General features: G+C 42.1%; 1 protein-coding gene across 1 annotated transcript in view; it reads right to left on the bottom strand.

Annotated features, from left to right (window-relative positions):
- LOC132403762 (mitogen-activated protein kinase 11-like) overlaps positions 1 to 19696 on the bottom strand; it is a 77065-nt gene extending 57369 nt beyond the window's left edge. Inside the window, exon 1 of the mRNA XM_059987430.1 lies at positions 19266 to 19696. Coding sequence (XP_059843413.1) covers positions 19266 to 19378 — 113 coding nt within the window. The 5' untranslated portion in view covers positions 19379 to 19696. The remainder of the gene's footprint in view (positions 1 to 19265) is intronic.
- Positions 19697 to 20062: the final 366 nt, after the last annotated feature.

The raw sequence follows: 20062 nt of genomic DNA, 5'->3' as shown, positions 1-20062 counted from the left end.
TCTCCTTCCCGTTCCCCCCACCTTTATATTCTGGCACCTGTCCCCTTCCTTCTCAGTCCTGAAGAAAGGTCTCAGTCAGAAACATCAACTGTTTATTCATTTCCATATATGCTGACTGACCTGCTGAGTTCCTCCAGCATTTTGTGTGTGCTACTTGTTGTGAATGAATGCCTGCAGACTGCAAGCAGCGTGGCATGCTGTGAAAGGTGAGATTTTTGCCAATTCATATTCTCTGCTGCGGCATTTGAAGAGAGCAACAGCCGTGACACAAAGAACAAAGAAAATAAAAGGGCAGAGTTATAAAAGGAAACCAGATATTCAACCATCTGTCAGAGGTTCTTGTTCAATGAAAGTTTCAGACTAGCAAACGAAACTGTAGCGCCAATGCCCACAAAGCTCACAGCACAAACACCACACATTGTGCAAAGAAGACTGGCCTTCCTAAGGCTAGTCAACTGCAACTTTAGTCATTCTAGCCCCTTCCGCAGACAGGCTTTTCAGGTGCCCTGCCATTTCACAGAAAACACCAATCTAGTTTCTTTTTTTGTAATGTTGAACGCAAGTTATTTTCCTGTCCAAACTTCAGTATTTGTCATTAAGCATGATTGGAGAGCTGAGCAAGTAATCAGAACACAGAATGTAGAACATTACAGCACAGTACAGGCCCTTCGACCCACAACGTTGTGCCGACCTTTTAACTTACTTTAAGATCAATCTAACCCTCCCCTTCAACATAGTCCTCTATTTTTCTTTCATCCATGTGCCCTCCTAAGAGCTTCTTAAATGCACCTAACCTATGTGCCTCTACCAGCATCTCTGCAACGCGCTCCACGTGCTCACCATTTGCTCTGAAATGTAAGGCCAGATGAGGACATTGCTGGGGTCAGATTCAAATAGAGGGAACGGAAGGAAGAACCCCTGTGGGCTTTTTCTTATTATGTATACCCAATTCTAAGAAAATGATAACTGAAACCAATGAGACTGTTTCTACATTGTTCTTTTTTCAGCTTTTGACTTGCAAACCAGCATCCTTTGAGTATTTTAATCAGCATGCTTTAAGGATTTTAAGCTTTCATGTGTCAATTCCATAAACCTGAAATTTGCTCCCAAACATCACAATCCTTAAACAAAGTGCTCTGAAATCTGCAAACATTCTGGGCAATGATTTGAGGTTTTCAAAAGACATTGGCCTCTTCCAAGTAATGCTGTTGTATTACGAATGTGCCACCACTCTGAGGGGCTGAAGGGTGCGGGGTAGCCCCCTCCTTTGTGAGAATCGCAAGATCACTATTGAGTCAGTTCAGGAGACCCAGGAAATGAGAGAAAGACAAGCAGAATCCACAAAGAGTTGGAATGTGTCCTGGCCTCCGAAAGGCGAAACCATGGATACCGCCTATTGTCTCTTGGAGACGGGATTGTGTATTGAATCCTGTACGATGCATCGAAGCCCCAGGCAATGAACCGAGGGGGAGGTTGGTGGAGGGATTGCATCATCCCAACATGACTGACATCTGAGACCCTGTGAGTCAGGATAAAAGAGGGTCTGTGGGAACAGCCCCTCAGACGCACCCGAAGAAACGCTAGCTGGTGGGAAGGCCACGTGAGTCCTTTTCCATTTGCCCCGGAATCGGTGAGCCTTTACCACGGAAGAACGGTCTTTAGCTAACAACGGGGAAATCAACTCCCAACGACTCTCGAAGGATTGACATCATAAAAGGAATGGGCAAGTTTTAACCCATCTTTCTCTCCAACCAAAAAGCTGCAGCTTGAATGAACTAAAGTGACTTTTATATTTCCATCGGACAATACATTATCCCCTAGACAACGATAGAGCTATTCCTTATCGATTATTATTATATCTGCACTTTTAGATTTAGTATTGACGATGTATGTTTGCATTGATATTATTTTTGTGTATTTTTATCAATAAGTACTGTTAAAAATAGTACCATCAGACTTCAACGGACCTCTCTATCTTTGCTGGTAAGTGACCCAGTTACGGGGTACATAACAGTTGTTTCTCCCTCATGTACTGGGCTCCATCAGAAAACTGTGGTAAACACAAGCATTCTTAACAAATTCATCTGGGGCAGAATGGATTTTGACTTCTAGTCAAATGTTTTTGAAAAACATAAGTTCTTTGGTCATGAAACTCTGCTGAAAACAATATTCAAATTGTTATTAGTAGTGAAATTATAATTACACTTGATTTGTTTCCTGGTATAAGTGGAGCAACTTGGATATACTTCTATGGAAATCTATTATCAAGCATTAGGTTTTTCCTGTGTAATACGTTAGCAATTGATATTGCTATAAAAATACACTTACCTTACGACCAAGGGACTTTCCAATAAATGTCAAAAGAAAGTATATGACTTTTGAATTCATGCCAATTTTCTCATTGCCAATCAGTCAGTCAGCGAAAGAATCTTAAATATTGGTAAATTGGTTCATTATTGTCACATATACTAAGGTACAGCGAAAAACTTTGTTTTGCTCATCACCCGTTTCGTTACAACAGTGCACTGAGGTAGTACAAAGGAAAGGGAACAAGATATAGAATTAGAATTAAAGTGTTGCAGTTACAATGAAAGTGCAGTGCAGACAAACAAGAAGGTGCAATAAGAACGGTGTTGATCATCATTGGGGCGGTACAGTACCATAGTGGCTAGCACAACGCTTTACAGTACAGACGACCTGGGTTCAATTCCCGCTGCTGCCTGTAAGGGGTTTGTACATTCTCCACATGACCACATGGATTTCCTCCGGGTGCTCCTGTTTCCTCACACAGTGCAAAGTCATACAGGTCAGTAGGTTAATCGGTCATTGTAAATTGTCCTGTGATTAGGATTGCAGGTGGTGGGGCTCAAAGGGCCAGAATGGCCTATTCCATACGGTATCTCAATAAATAAACTTACGTCATTATATGCCTTGTCGTGTGACATGGACGATCGTGGTCTTCCCATGACCATCATCTTTCCTGGCAAATTTTTCTACAGATGTGGTTTGCCATTGCCTCTTCTGTGCAGTGTTTTTACAGGTGACCCCAGACATCATCAATACTCTTCAGAGATTGTCTGCCTGGCGTCAGTGGTCACATAACCAGGACATGTGACATGCACCAGCTGATCATACGATCATCCACCACCTGCTCCCGTGGCTTCACATGACCCTGATCGAGGGTGGGGGGAGCTCTAAGCAGGTGCTACACCTTACCCAGGGGTAACCTGCGCACTAGTAGAGGAAAGGAGCAGCCTAACTCCTTTGGTAGAAATGCATCTCCACCCCACTACTTAGCGGTGTTGATAGTGAATTCAATAGTTCGGGAAACAGACAGAAGATTTTGTGGACTTGCAAGAGACTCCTAATTAGTACGTGCCTCCCAGATACCAGTGTCAGGGATGTGTCGGATTGAGTCCACAGCATTCTTAAGCAGCAGAATGAACAGCTAGAAGTCATGGTACATATTGGTTTGACGTTCTGAAGAGATAATATCAGGGAAATAGGTAGAAAGCTTTTTGGTGCAGGCAACGAGAGAGATCACCTCTGGAATTCTCTGCATTGCTGCCCTGTGCCATGCACCAGTAATGGCAAGAATAGGATGATATGGAAGATGAATGTGTTGGTGAAGAATCGGTGCAGGGGGCAGAGTTTTAAATTTGCGGATTATTGGGATCTCTTCTGGGGAATGTATGACCTGTACAAAACAGACAGATTACACCTGAACTTGAGGGGCAACTTTTTCATTCTACAAGTGATCTGCATGTTGAATGAGCTGCCTGATGAAATGGCTGAGGCGGGTGTATTGAGTGGAAGGTTATACACTGTGTAGAAGGTTTGGATTGATCATGAAACAAGTTTATATTGGCCAGTGGAACATCATGGGCAAAGATCTGTGTCGCATTGTTCTTTATTCATTAACTACATTTAAAAGGCAATTGGACTGGAACATAGATAGGAAAGCTTAGAGCAGGGGGTCCCAACCTGGGACCCATGGACCTCTTGCTTAATTGTATTGCTCCATGGTACAATAAAGGTCGTAAACCCCTGGTCTAGAGGGATGTGGCCAAATGTGGACAAATGGAACCACCTTAGATGGGGATCTTGGCTGGCTTTGGGGCCGTTTTGCCAAAGGGCCCGTTTCCATACACAAAAAGTGTACTTTTTTTTTAAAGAAAGGGAACAGTACCCTGGAGACTGAAAAAGGTGATACTGTGAGAACCTTCATTCATGCAATGCCTGTGTTCAAATGTTCCCAATGGAGATAGGCGCACAGCACATGGCATGCTATAAAGTATCTTTAGTGATGAGTAGAAACTACTTTGATCCAAAATTGAAACTGAGAAATAGTTGAAAATTATATGTTTGGAACATTGAAACAGAAATTAAGTGAGACAAATTAATGAGTATATTATTTCATTAACAAACTTATCCCTGCATTGCAATTAATGCCAGTTGGATCCTGCCTAAGGTGATAATTTTGAGTGTGAAGGGGTAAGATGAAATAACGCTCGTTTCACACAAAACCTGATGTTCAAACTTGCATGGAAAACCGGTGGATGTTTTGCCGATGGAAATGGCAGCCAAGAACTTGTAGGTATTCTGCCCACTATAAGCAAATAGTATTATTGTATTCTGGCATCTTCCCCCTTCCTTTCCAGTCCTGATGAAGGGTCTCGGCCTGAAGCATTGATTGTTTATTCATTTTCAAAGATGCTGCCTGACCTGCTCAGTTCCTCCAGCAACGTGTGTGTATTGCTCTGGATTTCCAGCATCTGCATAATCTCGTGTCTTGTATTACTGCAGTCCACAGGAAGTATGAGCAAGGTCCAAGGTCATGATTTCAAATCCAAAATGCTCTGGTGGGACTAGTCCAGTCAGATGTCATCATTGCAATTGTTCAAGTTACAAAGTACATTTATTATTGTAACACGCCGTAAGGTTTCACTGTTAAGTCTAATATAATGGCTTCTGTGTAATGTTCCACTGCTGAGGAAATGGTTTGTCTGTAACAGCAATGTTTGGGTTATGGCTGGAGATAACGGGACTTTGGAATGCATGGGCTATCCAATGGGAGAAATGTTGTTCTTCCTTGTGTGTCTGGGAGCCGGGTTTCTCGCGGTCTTTCATTGGGGAGCGATGGAGAGAGTCGGAGTGGACCGAGGAGTGAGGGTCCGAGGGTTGGCTACGCTCGGAGGTCGACGGGAACAAATGAACCAACAGTGAGCTCCAACGATGCACAACAGACTTTTTCCTTAAAATGGGCCCTTTTTCTTTTTATTTTCTTTACTAACACTCTATCCAGATTGATATATAAAATTCAAGCATTTAATTACATTTGGTGTACGGTCTGATATTACGCGGGGCGGATTTGTAACCCCGGCAACACACGACGCAGCATCCACATAAACGAGATTTCTCAGTTTGGCGGGGTCAAGAGTTGTTGTCCCCTAGATGAACACGTGCTGGCTGAGCCTGAGGATTACATTATCAATGTGTGCATGCAGTATACAACCCCAAGATTTGTCTTCCCACAGACAGCCACAAAACAAAGAAAAGCATGGACTCGTTCAAAGAAAACCTCAAACCCCCAAAGTGCAAAATATGAACAAATCATGCACACAGCAAAAAAAAAGCAAAAAAAATCCCACAGAATATAAAACATTAAACCACAAAGTCATCAAGATAGTCCAGGAATGTTCAGTTCAGCTTAGTTTAATCTAGTCCTATGTCGTTCATTGACCATGGGCTCAGAGCCAGTGCATCAAATTTGCACAAAGTAGCAACAAGAAAAAAAAAGAGCAACAAACCGCTTCAATTAAACCTTGTCCAAGACCATGGACAAGGACAGAGAGAGGGTGGTAAAACAGTGTTATCACTTTAGAGTAAGCAAGTGGTTCAGCTGCAAAGTCAAGTCACATTTTCACAGCCTAAAGATCCAAGACTAAGATAAATAATTAAAGCAACCTCAGTCCAATCTGAAACAACAGCAGGAAGGAGAACTTCATTATGTGCGAGTTCACGATGTTATGAATGTACCACAGCTCTGAGGGGCCGAAGGGTGCGGGGTAGCCCCCTCCTTTGTGAGAATCGCAAGATCACTATAGAGTCCGTTCAGGAGACCCAGGAAATAGGAGAGAGACTTGCCGAATACCTCGTTCTACCGCGATGCAAAATAATGCGACATTGACCATTGTCTCCTGGAGACCACGTTTGTGGATTGGGGACTATGCTACGTGCAAGCCCTCGGGCAAAGTGGGCTGGTTGAGAGAGAGATTGCATCATCCCAACCTGATTGACATCTGAGACCCCGTGAGGAAGTATAAAGGAGGGTCTGGGGGAACAACCCCTTCAGATACACCAGAAGAAACGCTAACGATCCCATAGTAGCGGGATGCCATTTGAAGGAAGTCACGTGAGTTCGATTCCGTTGCTGGAATCGGTGACTGGAACCATGGAAACCAGCTTTTAGCTAACAACGGGGAAGCCCACTCCCCTGACTCAATGGATTCGCTTCATAAAAGACCCAGGCAAGTTTCTTTTCTCACCAATCTCTCTCTCTCTCTCTCCAACAAGTGAAAACCCAGCGGTCCCACCCCCCCCAAAAGGCTGAGGCCTGCAGGAACTGAGTGACTTTTATATTTCCATCGGACAATATATTATCCCCTAGACAAATGATCGAGCTGTTTCTTATTGATGGTCATTATCAGACCCGCGCTTTTAGATTGAGTAGTGACGACGTATATTATCTGAATGTTTGTATTAATCATATTTTTGTGCCCCTTCATAAATAAAGACTTTTAAAAAATAGTACCATCAGACTTCAACGGACCTCTCTATCTTTGCTGGTAAGTGATCCAGTTACGGGATTTCATAACAACGAGATAACAAGGAACTGGGATTGTACAATATCTGTGCCACAAAAGTAAGGCAGCAACACACAGACTTTCAGACAAAGCTAAAGATGCCAGAGAAGAGTGAAATCAAGTGTAGATCAGGCAAGTGTTTTGTGACGCAGTAGCACTCTGTGTACAATGGCCATCTCAAGCTGTATGTCATTTTAACTCTTCCTCCCACTCTGACCTGTCTGTCCCCGACCTTCTCCATTGCAGTAGAAAGGCAAACTGCAATCAAAGAAAACCATCTCAGATTCCACTTGGCTAACTTACAACCCAATGGTATGATATTACGTTTTCTAGTTTCCAGTAACCTATACTCCTCATGCTCCCCTCCCACACACACTCTCCGAATCACTTAGTTTTCTTCTCCCATACACTATCCCTGTCTGCCCAGCATTCCCTCTGCATCTGGTTCCACTATCACCTACCAATCTCAACCCCAGCCCATTTTATACTACTCTCTACTGGCAAATTTATTCATTTTCTTTTCAAATCTCAACTCAAAACATTAACTTGTGTCTTTTGCCTCTGCAGATGCTGATTGACCTGCTGAGCTCTTCCACCACTCTGCGCTTGTTTCAGATATTAGCAACAAGCATATTGGTATCTGCATCAATGCTCCCATAGATTCTTTGCCAATGAGGCAAAATGTTTTCAAGGTTCAAGGTACATTATCAAAGAATGTATTCAATACACAACTCTAAGATCCCTCTTCTCCAGACAGCCACAAAACAATGGAAGCCGTTCAAAGAAAAACATCAAACAACCCAAGCGCCAAAAAAAACAAAACGCACTAACGGCAACACTAACGTGAACCACCCCCTTGTGCAAAAAACAAATCGTGCAGATGGCAACAATAACATCAAACCCCACCCCCCATGCAAAAAGAACACATATAAAGCACAAAACACATCTAGCCAGATACCATGGACAGAAAATGCTGTCAAACTGAAAACCTACTCTGATGAGGTTTTGCAGAGCAAATGGAAGGTTCAATGGAATGCAGAAGGCAGTGAGTATAGATAGTTATGTACAAAGCTTGCTGCAAACTTAAAGGCAGGCCAAATTTAACGGTAGGGATAAACTAAAGGAAACCAAAAGGGATTCCAGTACTAACATTTCAAACCTTCAGCTTGACACATTGTTGGTAGGTCATGATAATCTGCTGAAAGGCAACTTCAGTAACAGAACAGGGTACAGTATGCACATTCATGGCAGATCATGTTCAAGCCAACAAGAGTTGACTTGAGAAGGAACTGGATAGGCTGCAGCAACAACAGTGCAGTTTTGTGCAAGCTACAAAGTCTCATTAAATTAAGATGAAAATGAGGAACATTATCTGCTAAAGATTTTGCTAGGATTGTATGCAAAGTTTGCAGGTCAAAGGCATTTATAAAATTGGTTATCTCTGATACTTGCACACAAGCACTTATTGACCTGGCCATCAATATATAAATTGTAAGTTGACCCGATGGAGTTAAATCTTTGCTCAAGGCTTGAAGCCATTAGGAAGAACTTTACACAGACTGGATCATTGCTTGTGGAACCTGTGAATGTTACAAACACAGGAGATGAATTTCTGACTTTTGAATCAAGGCTCAGTTTACACGAGCGCAGAATATGAAATTGAAATGAAGCAAATGTGTGTGTCTTTGCAATGTCTGAAGGTTAAGCTGACAGGCTTCAGTCAGTGATGGAGTTGATGAAGTCTGATAAAAGGATGTCGAACAAAGAGCAACAAAGTGTGCTGTACTGTGCAAAAATTTTTTTACGCACATACACTGTACGTGCTGAATATAGCTAGGGTGCCAAAGATGCTTGCATGTACAGTATTTGTCAATGAGGAGCAGAGAGCAAGTTTGCAAATCTGGCAGGAGCAAAGGATGTTGGGAATGGTGAGGAGGGTTGTGGGACAGGTGGCAGAAAAGGACTGCAAGGGCAGGGAGGGGGCACAGGTCTAGACACACCCACCTGAGACACCAGCCAAAGTCATTTGATTCCAAACAACTGGTTTATTGATCATTACAGAATGTCACTTAGATACTCCTCCTCCCTCCCCTCTCCCTTCCCTTTTCCCAACCATGATTCCCCTCTCCCTGCCCCCTTCCCACTCTCAGTCCACAATAAAGACCCATATCAAAATCAGGTGTATCATCACTCCCATACATCATGAAATTTGTTTTTCTTTGTTGCAGCAGTACAGTGCAATAGATAAAATTACTACAGTCCTGTGCAAAAGCCTTAGGCACCCTAGCTCTATACATGTGCCTAAGACTTTTGCACAGTATTGTAGGTGATAAATGCAGGAGAAGATTAGCAAGTTAAGCTCTTCTCATTCATTATGGTATCACATATGATGGCCAACCACTTTAATTCCTATCACCATTACCATTCCAACATGTCAGTCCATGGCCTCCTCCTCAACTAGTTAGGGCCATTCTCAGGGTGGACAACTAACATCTCATATTCCATCTAGGTAGCCTCCAAGCTTGATGGTATAAACATTGATTTTTCATTCCAGTAGTTTTTATTTCTTCTTTTTTTTCCTCCCACTTCCCTCTTCTCTGCTTCCCACTCTGGTCTCTTACCTCTTCTCCTCACCTGCCTACTACCTCCCCCATTGGCCGTCCTCCTTCCCTTTTTCCCATGATCCACTCTCCTTTCCAATCAAATTCCTTCTGCTCCAGCTTTTTGCTTTTCCAACCTACCTGGCTTCACCCATCCCTTTCTAGCTAGTCTTCCTCCCCCACCCTCATCTTTTTATTCTGGCATCTTCTACCTTCCATTCCAGTCCTGATGAAGTGTCTTGGCCTAACACATTGACTGTTTATTCATTTCCATAGATGCTGCCGGACTTGATGAGTCCCTCCAGCATTTTATGAATTGAAGCTGTCATGTTATGCAGGTTAGGAGGAAGGTTCAGTGATAAAGAAACAGGAATGTTGAGAAAGCAAAATCCACTGATTCTGTCTCTCACATTGTTACAAGAAGCAAATGTAATTATGCACAGCTTGAGAAGGAATCACTCAGAGAGGAGCACAAACACAAGAAAGTCTGCAGATGCTGGAAATGCAGAGTAACACACTCAAAACGCTGGAGGAACTCAGCAGATTAGGCAGCATCGCTGGTAATGAACAACCAGTCAATGTTTTAGGCTGGGATGCTTCATCAGGACTGGAAAGGGGAAGATGGCACAATAAAAAGGTAAGGGGAGGGCTAGGAGGATAGCTACAAGGTGATAGGTGAAGCCTGGTGGGTGGGGAAGGCTGGAGATGAAAGAATCTGATAGGAGAGGAGAGTGGACCAGAGGAGAAAAGGGAGGAGGGGACCCAAAGGTAAGTGATAGGCAGGTGAGAAGACTTCCCACTTCCAGAGCAGAGTTTGGAATCAAGAGAATACCTTCAGTTAATACCAGGCAGAACTTTTATCCTAATTATAGACCATAAACCACTACGAATGAGATAGTAAGACCTAAATCAGCAAGATTTATTAATGCCAAACAAGAGAAAATCTTCAGATGCTGGGAATCCAAGCAACACACACAAAATGCTAGAGGAACTCAGCTGGCCAGGCAGCATCTATGGAAAAGAGTAAATAGTCAACGTTTCAGGCCAAAACTCTTCATCAGGACTCAAATGATGAGGGGTCTTAGCCTGAAATGTTGACTGTTTACACACTTACTAATGCAATGAAAATGATACAATAAAGACAAGAAAATTTTATCACCATATAGCTAGACAATAGCACATAGCAACTCCAAGAAGACAACTGTAGATATGATGAATGTGGCATCAAAACTCTGATACTGGAAGAGAAAATATGATCTGCAGGAATTCATTAATTTATGGAAGACATGCAGTTGTAAAAAAATTGTTGAGGCCACTTGAAACACATTGTGTTATTTTTATCCCTCCCTTCAAAAATGCCACTCAATTCTTTAAGAAGACCTGGAGGCAGAGGTAAGAAATTATAGGTTAGTTAGCATGACTTCAGTGGTTGGGAAGATGTTCAAAGGTTCATTTAGTAACAGAATGTGTGCAATATACAACCTGAAACGCATACTCTTTACAGACATCCACAAAACACGAAACTCCATAGAATGAATGATAGAAATACCAAAGCCCTGAAATGTCAATAATGTTGGAGTACGTTATTAAGGATGAGGTTTCGGATACTTGGGAGTCACCTGATAAAATCAGTATGATTGCCTTAGGGAAAATCTTGGCAGAAAAATCTGTTGCAATTCTTTGAGGAAATAACAGGCAAAACAGACAAAAGATATTTATTTGATTTTTCAGGTGGTCTTTGACAAGGTGCTGCACATGAGGCTGCTTAACAAGATAAGAGTCCATGGCATTATAGGAAAGATACTAGCATGGATAGAAGTTTGGCTGACTGGCAGGAGGAAAAGAGTGGGAATAAAGGAGGCCTTTTCTGGTTGGCAACCAGTGACCAGTGGTGTTCCACAGGGATCAGTGTTGAGACCACCTTTTTTTGCGGCCAAGTTTGCAGATGATACGAAGATAGGTGGAGGGTCAAGTAGTGTTGTGGAAACAGGGAGTCCACAGAAGATCTTAGGCAAATTAGGAGAATGAGCAAAGAAGTGGCAGATGGAGTATAATGAAGTGTATGCTCGTGCACTTTGGTAGAAGGAATAACGACAAAGACTATTTTTAGATGGGGAGAAAATTCAAAAATCAGACTTGGGGGTCCTTATGCAGGATTCCCTAAAAGTTAATTTGATGGTTAAGTTAGTGGTGAGGAAGGCAAATGCAATGCTAACATTCATTTTGAGAGGACTAGAAGACAAGGGCAAGGATGTAATGCTGAGACTTTACAAGGTATTGGCAGACTGCCTTGGAGTACTGGGAGCAATTATGGACCCATTGTCTAAAGGAAGATGTGCTGGCATTGAGAGCCCAGAGGAGGTTCAGAAGAATGATTCAAGGAATAAAAGGGTTAAGGAGTATTTGATGGCTCTGAGCTTAGAAGAATAAGGGAGCTCTCAATAAAACCTTTTTCATCGACTACTGAAAGGTCTGGATATAAGAAGTGACACTGACCTTATGGCAATAGGGTTATCTACGGAATTTCTAACACCAGATTAAAGGCATCATGTATGTGCACTCCTAATCCTGTACTAAATTCTAATAGCTTTATAACATCAGGTTTCACTGACGCACTCTGTATTTTTCGATAATAATTTAAACATATTATTATCTGTAAATTTGGGCACCACAGCAGCGTAGCGGTTAGCATGATGTTGTTTAAGCTCAGAGTGGCAGAGTTCAGAGTTCAATCCTGGTGTCCTACTTAAGGAATTTCTGTACATTTTCCCCATGGAATACATGGGATTTCTTTGAGTGCTCCAGTTTCCTCCTACAGTCAAAAGATGTACCGGCCAGGTTAAATCGTCCCATAACTTTTGCAATTATTAACTTGCAAAATTAACTTTTGCAAACATTCTACTTCTTGCCATATCTACGGTAGCTTTAATACTTTATGTGCTTCTTGCAAGATTACTCTGTTGTTCTAACTTCCTTTCATCTTTTTGTTGAAATCCGTTATTTTCGCAATCATCAAGTTCACCGCTCTTCTTGGCAGCATATTAACCTTTTCCTTCTGTCTAATACTATCTTTGGTTCCTTAAGCCTGGATAAGCTCCCACTACCCATTAAATGCTCCCAATAGAATGCATCTCATATAGCTTCTGACAACCAAGTCCAGTTCCTGGCCTTCATGTATGGCTTAGCTACTAAGCCCAGCGGAGCTGTTTCTACTAACAGGAGAAGGGGTAAAGGCAGGTTGCTATGCCTTAAAACCAGTCCTCAGGGCAGACGGGGCTTGTCAGTCATGTTTGACAGCTCATTTAGAAGGAAAACTCTGGTCTCAAATTTCTTCTGTCTTGCAGTTATACCACTCATGGGCAAGGCTTTGCGAGCAAACTCCGAGGGAAAAATCTGGAACTGGAGTCCCTAAGGCAGCTCTACATAGAATTCAATGCTGACAGGCATGTTCTGAGAGGCCAGTGGTGCCAAACTGTATCAATCTCTCCCATTCCTTTAGAATAATCAGCTGCATGAAGAGGGGGAACCTGCTGCATGGGCAACAGCCCTTGCTTGCACATCATGTGGACAGCTGGGATGCAGCGCAAATGGTCGACCAACAGAGGGGCTCAAAGCTATCTTTAATTTCTCTTTTTAGTCAGAGTTGGACCACCTTTTCATGGTTTTTTTCAGCCGTAAGGTAATATTGTAATCTACAAGGGGTGATTGATAAGTTTATGGCCTAAGGTAGAAGGAGTCGATTTTAGAAAACCTAGCACATTTATTTTTCAACATAGTCCCCCCCTACATGTACACACTTAGTCCAGCAGTTGTGGAGCATACGGATCCCTTCTTTCTAGAAGTGGTCCACAGCAGGGGTGACTAACGTAGAAGGAGATGAGTTATACAGCTCTCTTTACATGCATGTGCAGTTCAACTCTGAGTGATTATGCAGAAAGTTTTAAGTTAATAACTCATCTCTTTCTACCTTAGGCCACAAACCTATCAATCACCCCATGCTGTGGACCACTTCTGGAGGTCCAAGACGCCAACTTCTACAAAGAAGGGATCTGTATTCTCCAGGACTGCTGGACTAAGCATGTAAATGTAGGAAAAATAAATGTGCCAGGCTTTGTAAAATTGCCTCCTTCTACCTTAGGCCACAAACTTATCAATCACCCCTCGTATGTATTCCTTCCTTGACAGTTAACCGATGTTTATTTGCAATGACATATTTAGAGATATTGCACAGTATCAGATCTTTCTGGCCTGTTGAATCTGTATCACCCAATTACCCACGTGACCAATCAACCTACTGTAAGGCCAACCCAGGCTACCTCTGATAGATCTGTATTCCCAGATCCCTTTGTTCTACAGGATACCTTAGTACTCTACCATACACTACATAAAGTACTATGCAAGTCTTAGGCACATATATCTGGCTTGGATGCCAAAGAGTTTTGCACAGTTTGTCAATGTGGAACGGAGAGCTAGTTTATAAATCTTGCAAAGAATGTTGGGAATGGAGAGGGTGGCAGAAAAGGAGTACTAGGAGTGGGAGTGGCAAAGTCATTTCACTCTGAATAATTGGTGTTTCCCACTCCCTCCCTTCTCCCTTTCCCTTTTCCCAACCATGATTCTCCTCTCCCTGCCCCCTTCCCACTCTCAGTCCACAATAGAAACCTGTATCAGAATCAGGCCCATCATCACTCACATATATCACAAAATCTGTTTTATCATTTGCAGCAGCAGCACAGTGCAATACATTAAATTACTACTGTACCAAGCAAAAGTCTTCGGCACCTTATTGATATATACAGGTTTTATATTTTACCTCAGTTGATCTTCTGTAGCCCAGCTTAAAGCAAAAGTATGAAAGACTGCTGAAACTGAAAGTTGAAAATGGACAAGAGTACAGATTAACCAATTAGATTAATTGGCTATGAAATAAAAGCAATGGGATTAATATGTATATATTCATCATCATAATAATGTGCCATGTTGTATTCTATGACCATGATTATTCTTGGCAAATTTTTCGACAGAAGTGGTTTGCCATTGCCTTCTTTTGGACAGTGTCTTTACAAGCCGAGTGACCCCCAGCCATTATCAATACTCATCAGACTGTCTGCCTGGCATCAGTGGTCACATAACCAGGACTTGTGACATGCATTTGCTGCTCATACGACCATCCACCACCTGCTCCCGTGGTTTCACGTGACCCTGATCGAGGGACAGGCGAGGTGCTAAGCAGGTGCTATACCTTGCCCAAGGGGGACCTGCAGGCTATCGGAGCAAAGGAGAGACTTACATGTCCTTTGGTAGAAACGCATCTCCACCCTATCACTCATATGTATATAATCGGAGTGGGTTAATTCAAAGACAATCAGATGCAAAACATAAAACAAAGAGTTAAAACTTACCAATTGTCAGAAAAAGTTACTGGCTTTATTCTAAGTAGGACTATTGAAGGGAAATATGCAATACTTCCTAAATGCTTTTCATTTGGAGAGCATTTTAGGAAGGATGTCCATTGTGTAAATAAGACTTTAGCAGTGTATTCATGTTGATAGATAAAAGGGACCTGGTTTCTATGATCATTTTCTAACAAATTCTGCATATACAATTTGGACTTTTAAGGACTCTTCATCTCATGTTCTCAATATTTATTGCTTATATATTTATTATTATTTCTTCTTTTTATACTTGCACAGTTTGTTGTCTTCTGCATTCCAGCTGAATGTGCTGGTTGGCTGGTCTGTTATGGTTATTATTTTGTAGGTTTATTGAGTATGCTCATAAGAAAATGAACTTCAGGGTTGTATATGGTGACATATATGTACTTCGATGATAAAATTTACTTTGAATTTTGGAGGTTTTCAGCACACGGACACGCTTCCACACCATCTGGCCTGTCGAGCCTGCCCCACCATTCAATAAGATCATGGACTCATCACCACCTACCTGCCTTTTCCGCATAACCTTTAATTCCCCTACTCTGCAAAGATCTTTTCAACCTTGTCTTAAATACATTTACTGAGGTAGCCTCCACTGCTTCATTAGGCAGAGAATTCCACAGATTCACCACTCTTTGGGAAAAGCAGTTCCTTCTCATCTCCATCCTAAGTTTACTCCCCCGAATCTTGAGGCTATGCCTCTTAGTTCTAGTCTCAATTATCAGTGGAAACAACTTTCCTGCCTCTACCTTATCTATCCCTTTCATAATGTTATGTTTCTATAAGATCTCCTCGCATCCTTCTGAATTCCAGCAAGTACAGTCCCGGGCTACTCAATCTCTCCTCATATTCTAACCCCTTCATCTTTGAAATCAACCTGGTGAACCTCCTCTGCACTGCCTCCAAAGCCAGTATATCCTTCCTCAAGTAAGGAGACCAGAACTGCATGTAGTACTCCAGGTGCAGCCTCACCAGTACCCTGTACAGTTGCAATATGCAACATCCCTGCTCTTAAATTCAATCCCCCTAGCAATGAAGACCAACATTCCATTTGCCTTCTTGATACCCTGCTGCACCTACAAACCAACCTTTTGCAATTCATACAAAAGCACTCCCAAGTCCTTCTGCATAGCAGCATGCTGCAATATTCTACCATTTAAATGATAATCTGAGCTTCCATTTTTCCTTTCAAAGTGGATGACCTCACATTTACCAACATTGTACTCCATCTACCAGACTCTTTCCTGCTTACTTAACCTACCTATACTCTGCAGACTCTCTGTATCCCCTGCACAATTTGCTTTTTCACTCAATTTAGTGTCATCAGCAAACTTAGATACACTACACATGGTCCGCTCTTCCAAATCATTAATGTATATCGTCAAGAGTTGCAGACCCAGCACCGACCCGTGGCACACCACTCACCACTGATCGCCAACCAGAGAAACACCCATGTATGCCAGCTCTCTGCTTTCTATTAGTAAACCAATCCTCTATCCATGCTAATACATCACCCCAACTCCATGCATCCTTATCTTATGGATAAGTCTTTTAAGTGGCATCTTATTGAACACCTTCTGGAAATCCAAGTAAATAACATCCATCCATTCCCCTCTATCCACTGCACTTGATATATCCTCAAAGAACTCCAGTAAGTTTGTCAAACGGGACCTGCCTTTGCTTAATCCATACTGTGTATGCATGATGGATCCATTTCATTCCAGATGCCTCACTATTTCTTCTTTAATGACAGCTTCAAGCATTTTCCCAACTATTGGTGTTAAACTAACTGGCTTATAGCTACCTGCCTTTTTCCTACATCCTTTTTTTGAAGAATGGCATGACATCCACCTTCTTCTAATCCACCAGGACCTGCCCAGAGTCCAGAGAATTTTGGTAAATTATCACTAAAGCCTCTACTATAACCTCTGCCATTTCTTTCAGTACCCTGGGATGAACTCCATCAGAACCAGGGGACTTTAGGCCCACAAGTTTGCTCAGTACTACCTCTTTAGTGATAGCTACTGTATTGAGGTCCTCACCTCCCATCACATCCATATCATCTTTCTTTGACATGTTAGGCGTGTCCTCCACCATGAAGACTGACACAAAATAGTCATTCAAAGCCTCAGCCATTTCCTCATTACCCAATATTAATTACCCTTTCATGTCTTCTAAGTGACCTACCTTTGGCCAGCCTTTTCTACTTTATATAATTACAAAAACTTTTACTATCTGTTTTTATATTTTGTCCTAGTTTATTTTCATAATCCATCTTCCCTTTCTTTGTTGCTCGCTTAGTGGTTCTTTGTTGCTTTTTAAAATTTTTCCGATCTTCCAGTTTCCCACTTCTCCTGGTGACTTTGTACACACAAGCTTTTAGTTTAATGCCTTCCTTTATTTCCTTAGTTATCCATTGCTGGCTCTCCCAACCTTCACTGTCCTTGCTTTTAACTGGAATATACTTGTGTTGAAAAATCTCTTTGAAAGTCTTCCACTGTTCCTCCACCATCCCACCGCATAGCCTGCATTCCCAGTCTACCCTATCCAATGCCTCATCCCGTTGTAGTCTCCCTTGTTTAGGCAGAATACACTGGTTTTAGATCGAACTAACACTGTGATCACTCTTTCAAAGAGGATCCCTAAGTACAAGATTCAAAATTCAAGATCCTCTTGTAAATTCAGTAACATGCTGTTCAAGAAAGCCAAGACTGCCTCAACCAACTTGGTTTACCCAATCTATGTGCAAGTTAAAGTCCCCCACTGTAACTGCTATTTCATGCCTCAGATATTTCTCAGTTTATTGCCTGTGCCACTGTGATGTTATTTATTCCCTTTACTAATCTCTACCCAGAAATTATCGCCCTGGATCATTATCGAAACTGGTTAATTCTTTGAGGGCCAGCAATCCCAATTAAATTCCAGCCTAATTCACGGGACAATTTACTATGACCAATCTATCAAACTATGGACTGGCAGGTTTTTGGAGCACTGGGAGGTACAGAGAAAGTATAAACTACTTACAGGCAGCAGCGGGAATTGAACCCGGGTTGTTGGTACTGTCGATGGTACTATAAAGCATTGTGCTAGCCACTGTGCTACCGTGAATATGGGGCAATTCTCCTTAGAAGTAGAGATAGTTGGGGAGGAGATAGGATGGAAGTGTTCAAAGCAACGATGGATTTTGCAAGGGTTAATAACAGGGAACTGTTCCTGTGCAAGACGGTTGGTGAACGGAGGGATTATTTATTTAAGTTAACTGGTTTTAAAAAAGCGGAAAGATGAGGAGACATTTTCCTAGACATTGTGTTGTTTTAATAGAAATTCAATAATAACTTTCTAACGGGAACTGGATTACAACTCGAAGAGAAAAAATGCAGAGATGCAAGGAACGAATATTGTTACAATACTAATGAAACGGCTTTTGAAAGAGTTGGCATAGTATTAAAGCCTAAATATCTTCCAGTGCTGCACCATTCAACGGGTCTTACTAATAATGCGTAATAATTGATTACATTTAGTAATCGGACAAATTGGAGAACTCGATTATGCATAAAGCGTACCAAGGTTCATCTATTAGAAATATAAATTACTGAATAAACTACTTACAGTATTTGAGTTACAAATATTACCGAAATAAATCTTAAGGAATTTAATTCTACATACTGTATATATTAGCGTGGAATTCAATGTGTAATTAGACAATTGCAATAACAGCAAACCATGGATATATTTCGCCAGAAATAGGCGGCAAAAGACTTCCGGGAAAAAAATTATCTTTCAAATAAAGGAATTTAACGGTGCTGTTTTTAGCCCTTTGCCGACGCACAGAAAGGACTACAGACGCCGGTTATCAACACAATTGATGGTGAACCCCTGAACATCGGGTTACTGGAAACACCGGACCAGGGGGCGATGCAGTTGTCGTTTCACTTTGCTTCTCACACGGTAAACACCCAAAAGCACATTTTGTTTCACAATCTCGGAATGGCTTCGAATCAGCACTCCCGCATCTTGATCCGTAAACTGAACTAACCACGCCCATATAAAGCATTTCCAATATGGTTAGCCCTTCAATTAATTCCTGCGATCCGGATAAAGGCTCGATATCTAGTTATTTTAGCCTAGTCTAGATTGCAGTGTTCACACTTCGCTATCCCAAGCACTTCAAATATCGATTTCGACCTTCGTCAAACAGGCCCACACAAAGCAGGACCCTTTACATGTAAAACCACATTTGTAATGTTTGCGGACTTTGTAAGCTTTGTGCCTATAACAACAAAAAAAATCCGATGACATCCATGAAACGACGTATAAAATGTTGCTGGCTGTATAGACTGGGTTGCAGGAGACATGATACTTACCAGACAGATCCGTAAGCCCCAGATCCGACCGGGCTCAGATTCCGGTATCTCTCCGGCACTTCCCATATCGTTTTGTTTAATTCTTGCTTGTAGAAGCCAGTCCTGACTGACATTTTTTTACCCCATCAAACGGTGCGGCCGGACCCCCTCCGAGGCAATACACTCAGCGCCGAATCGAAACTGATTAGAGATTCCAGCCGCACATTTGCATTTTATTACAGTCGGCCAGCAACGCGCAGCCTGCTCAAGCGTGCGGACTCCGACCAGTTCAGCATCGCAACTGGCACCAAACGCTCACAGTGGCTGCCGCCTCCCCCACTTATACACAGACACTTTACCAACCGATTCGTCACTTTTCACACATTGAAAGGGGCGGGATCGAGTAGATTTCAATTGCTTTAGCTGAAATTAAACCACAAGCTCGGGGTTTAATTTCACCCCTAAAATAGAAATATTTCGGGGAATTTTTGGTGTTACGCTTTGCTCTGTTTTGTCTCCCATCTTGTCCTGACGCAGGGTTCGACCCGTAACGTAGACTATTCCTCACCCCACCCCCACAGACGCTGCTCGACCCACTGAGTTCTTCCAGCAGAATCGAGTCGGAATTAGTTTTAATATCACTGGCATATGTCTTGAGATTTGGTGTTATGCGGCAGCAGTTCAATGCAATACATAATAATAAAAACTGTAAACTACATAGTAAGAAGCATATAGTTTTTTTTAAAAAAAGTTAATTAAATAAGTAGTGCAAAAAGAGAAAAGGTAGCGCGATACTGTTCAGGGCTGTGATGTCCATT

The sequence above is a fragment of the Hypanus sabinus genome, chromosome 13 (assembly GCF_030144855.1).
Source record: "Hypanus sabinus isolate sHypSab1 chromosome 13, sHypSab1.hap1, whole genome shotgun sequence".
Taxonomy (NCBI): Eukaryota; Metazoa; Chordata; class Chondrichthyes; order Myliobatiformes; family Dasyatidae; genus Hypanus; species Hypanus sabinus.
Note: the sequence above shows the minus strand (reverse complement) of the source record. Positions and strands in the feature narration are given on the sequence as shown.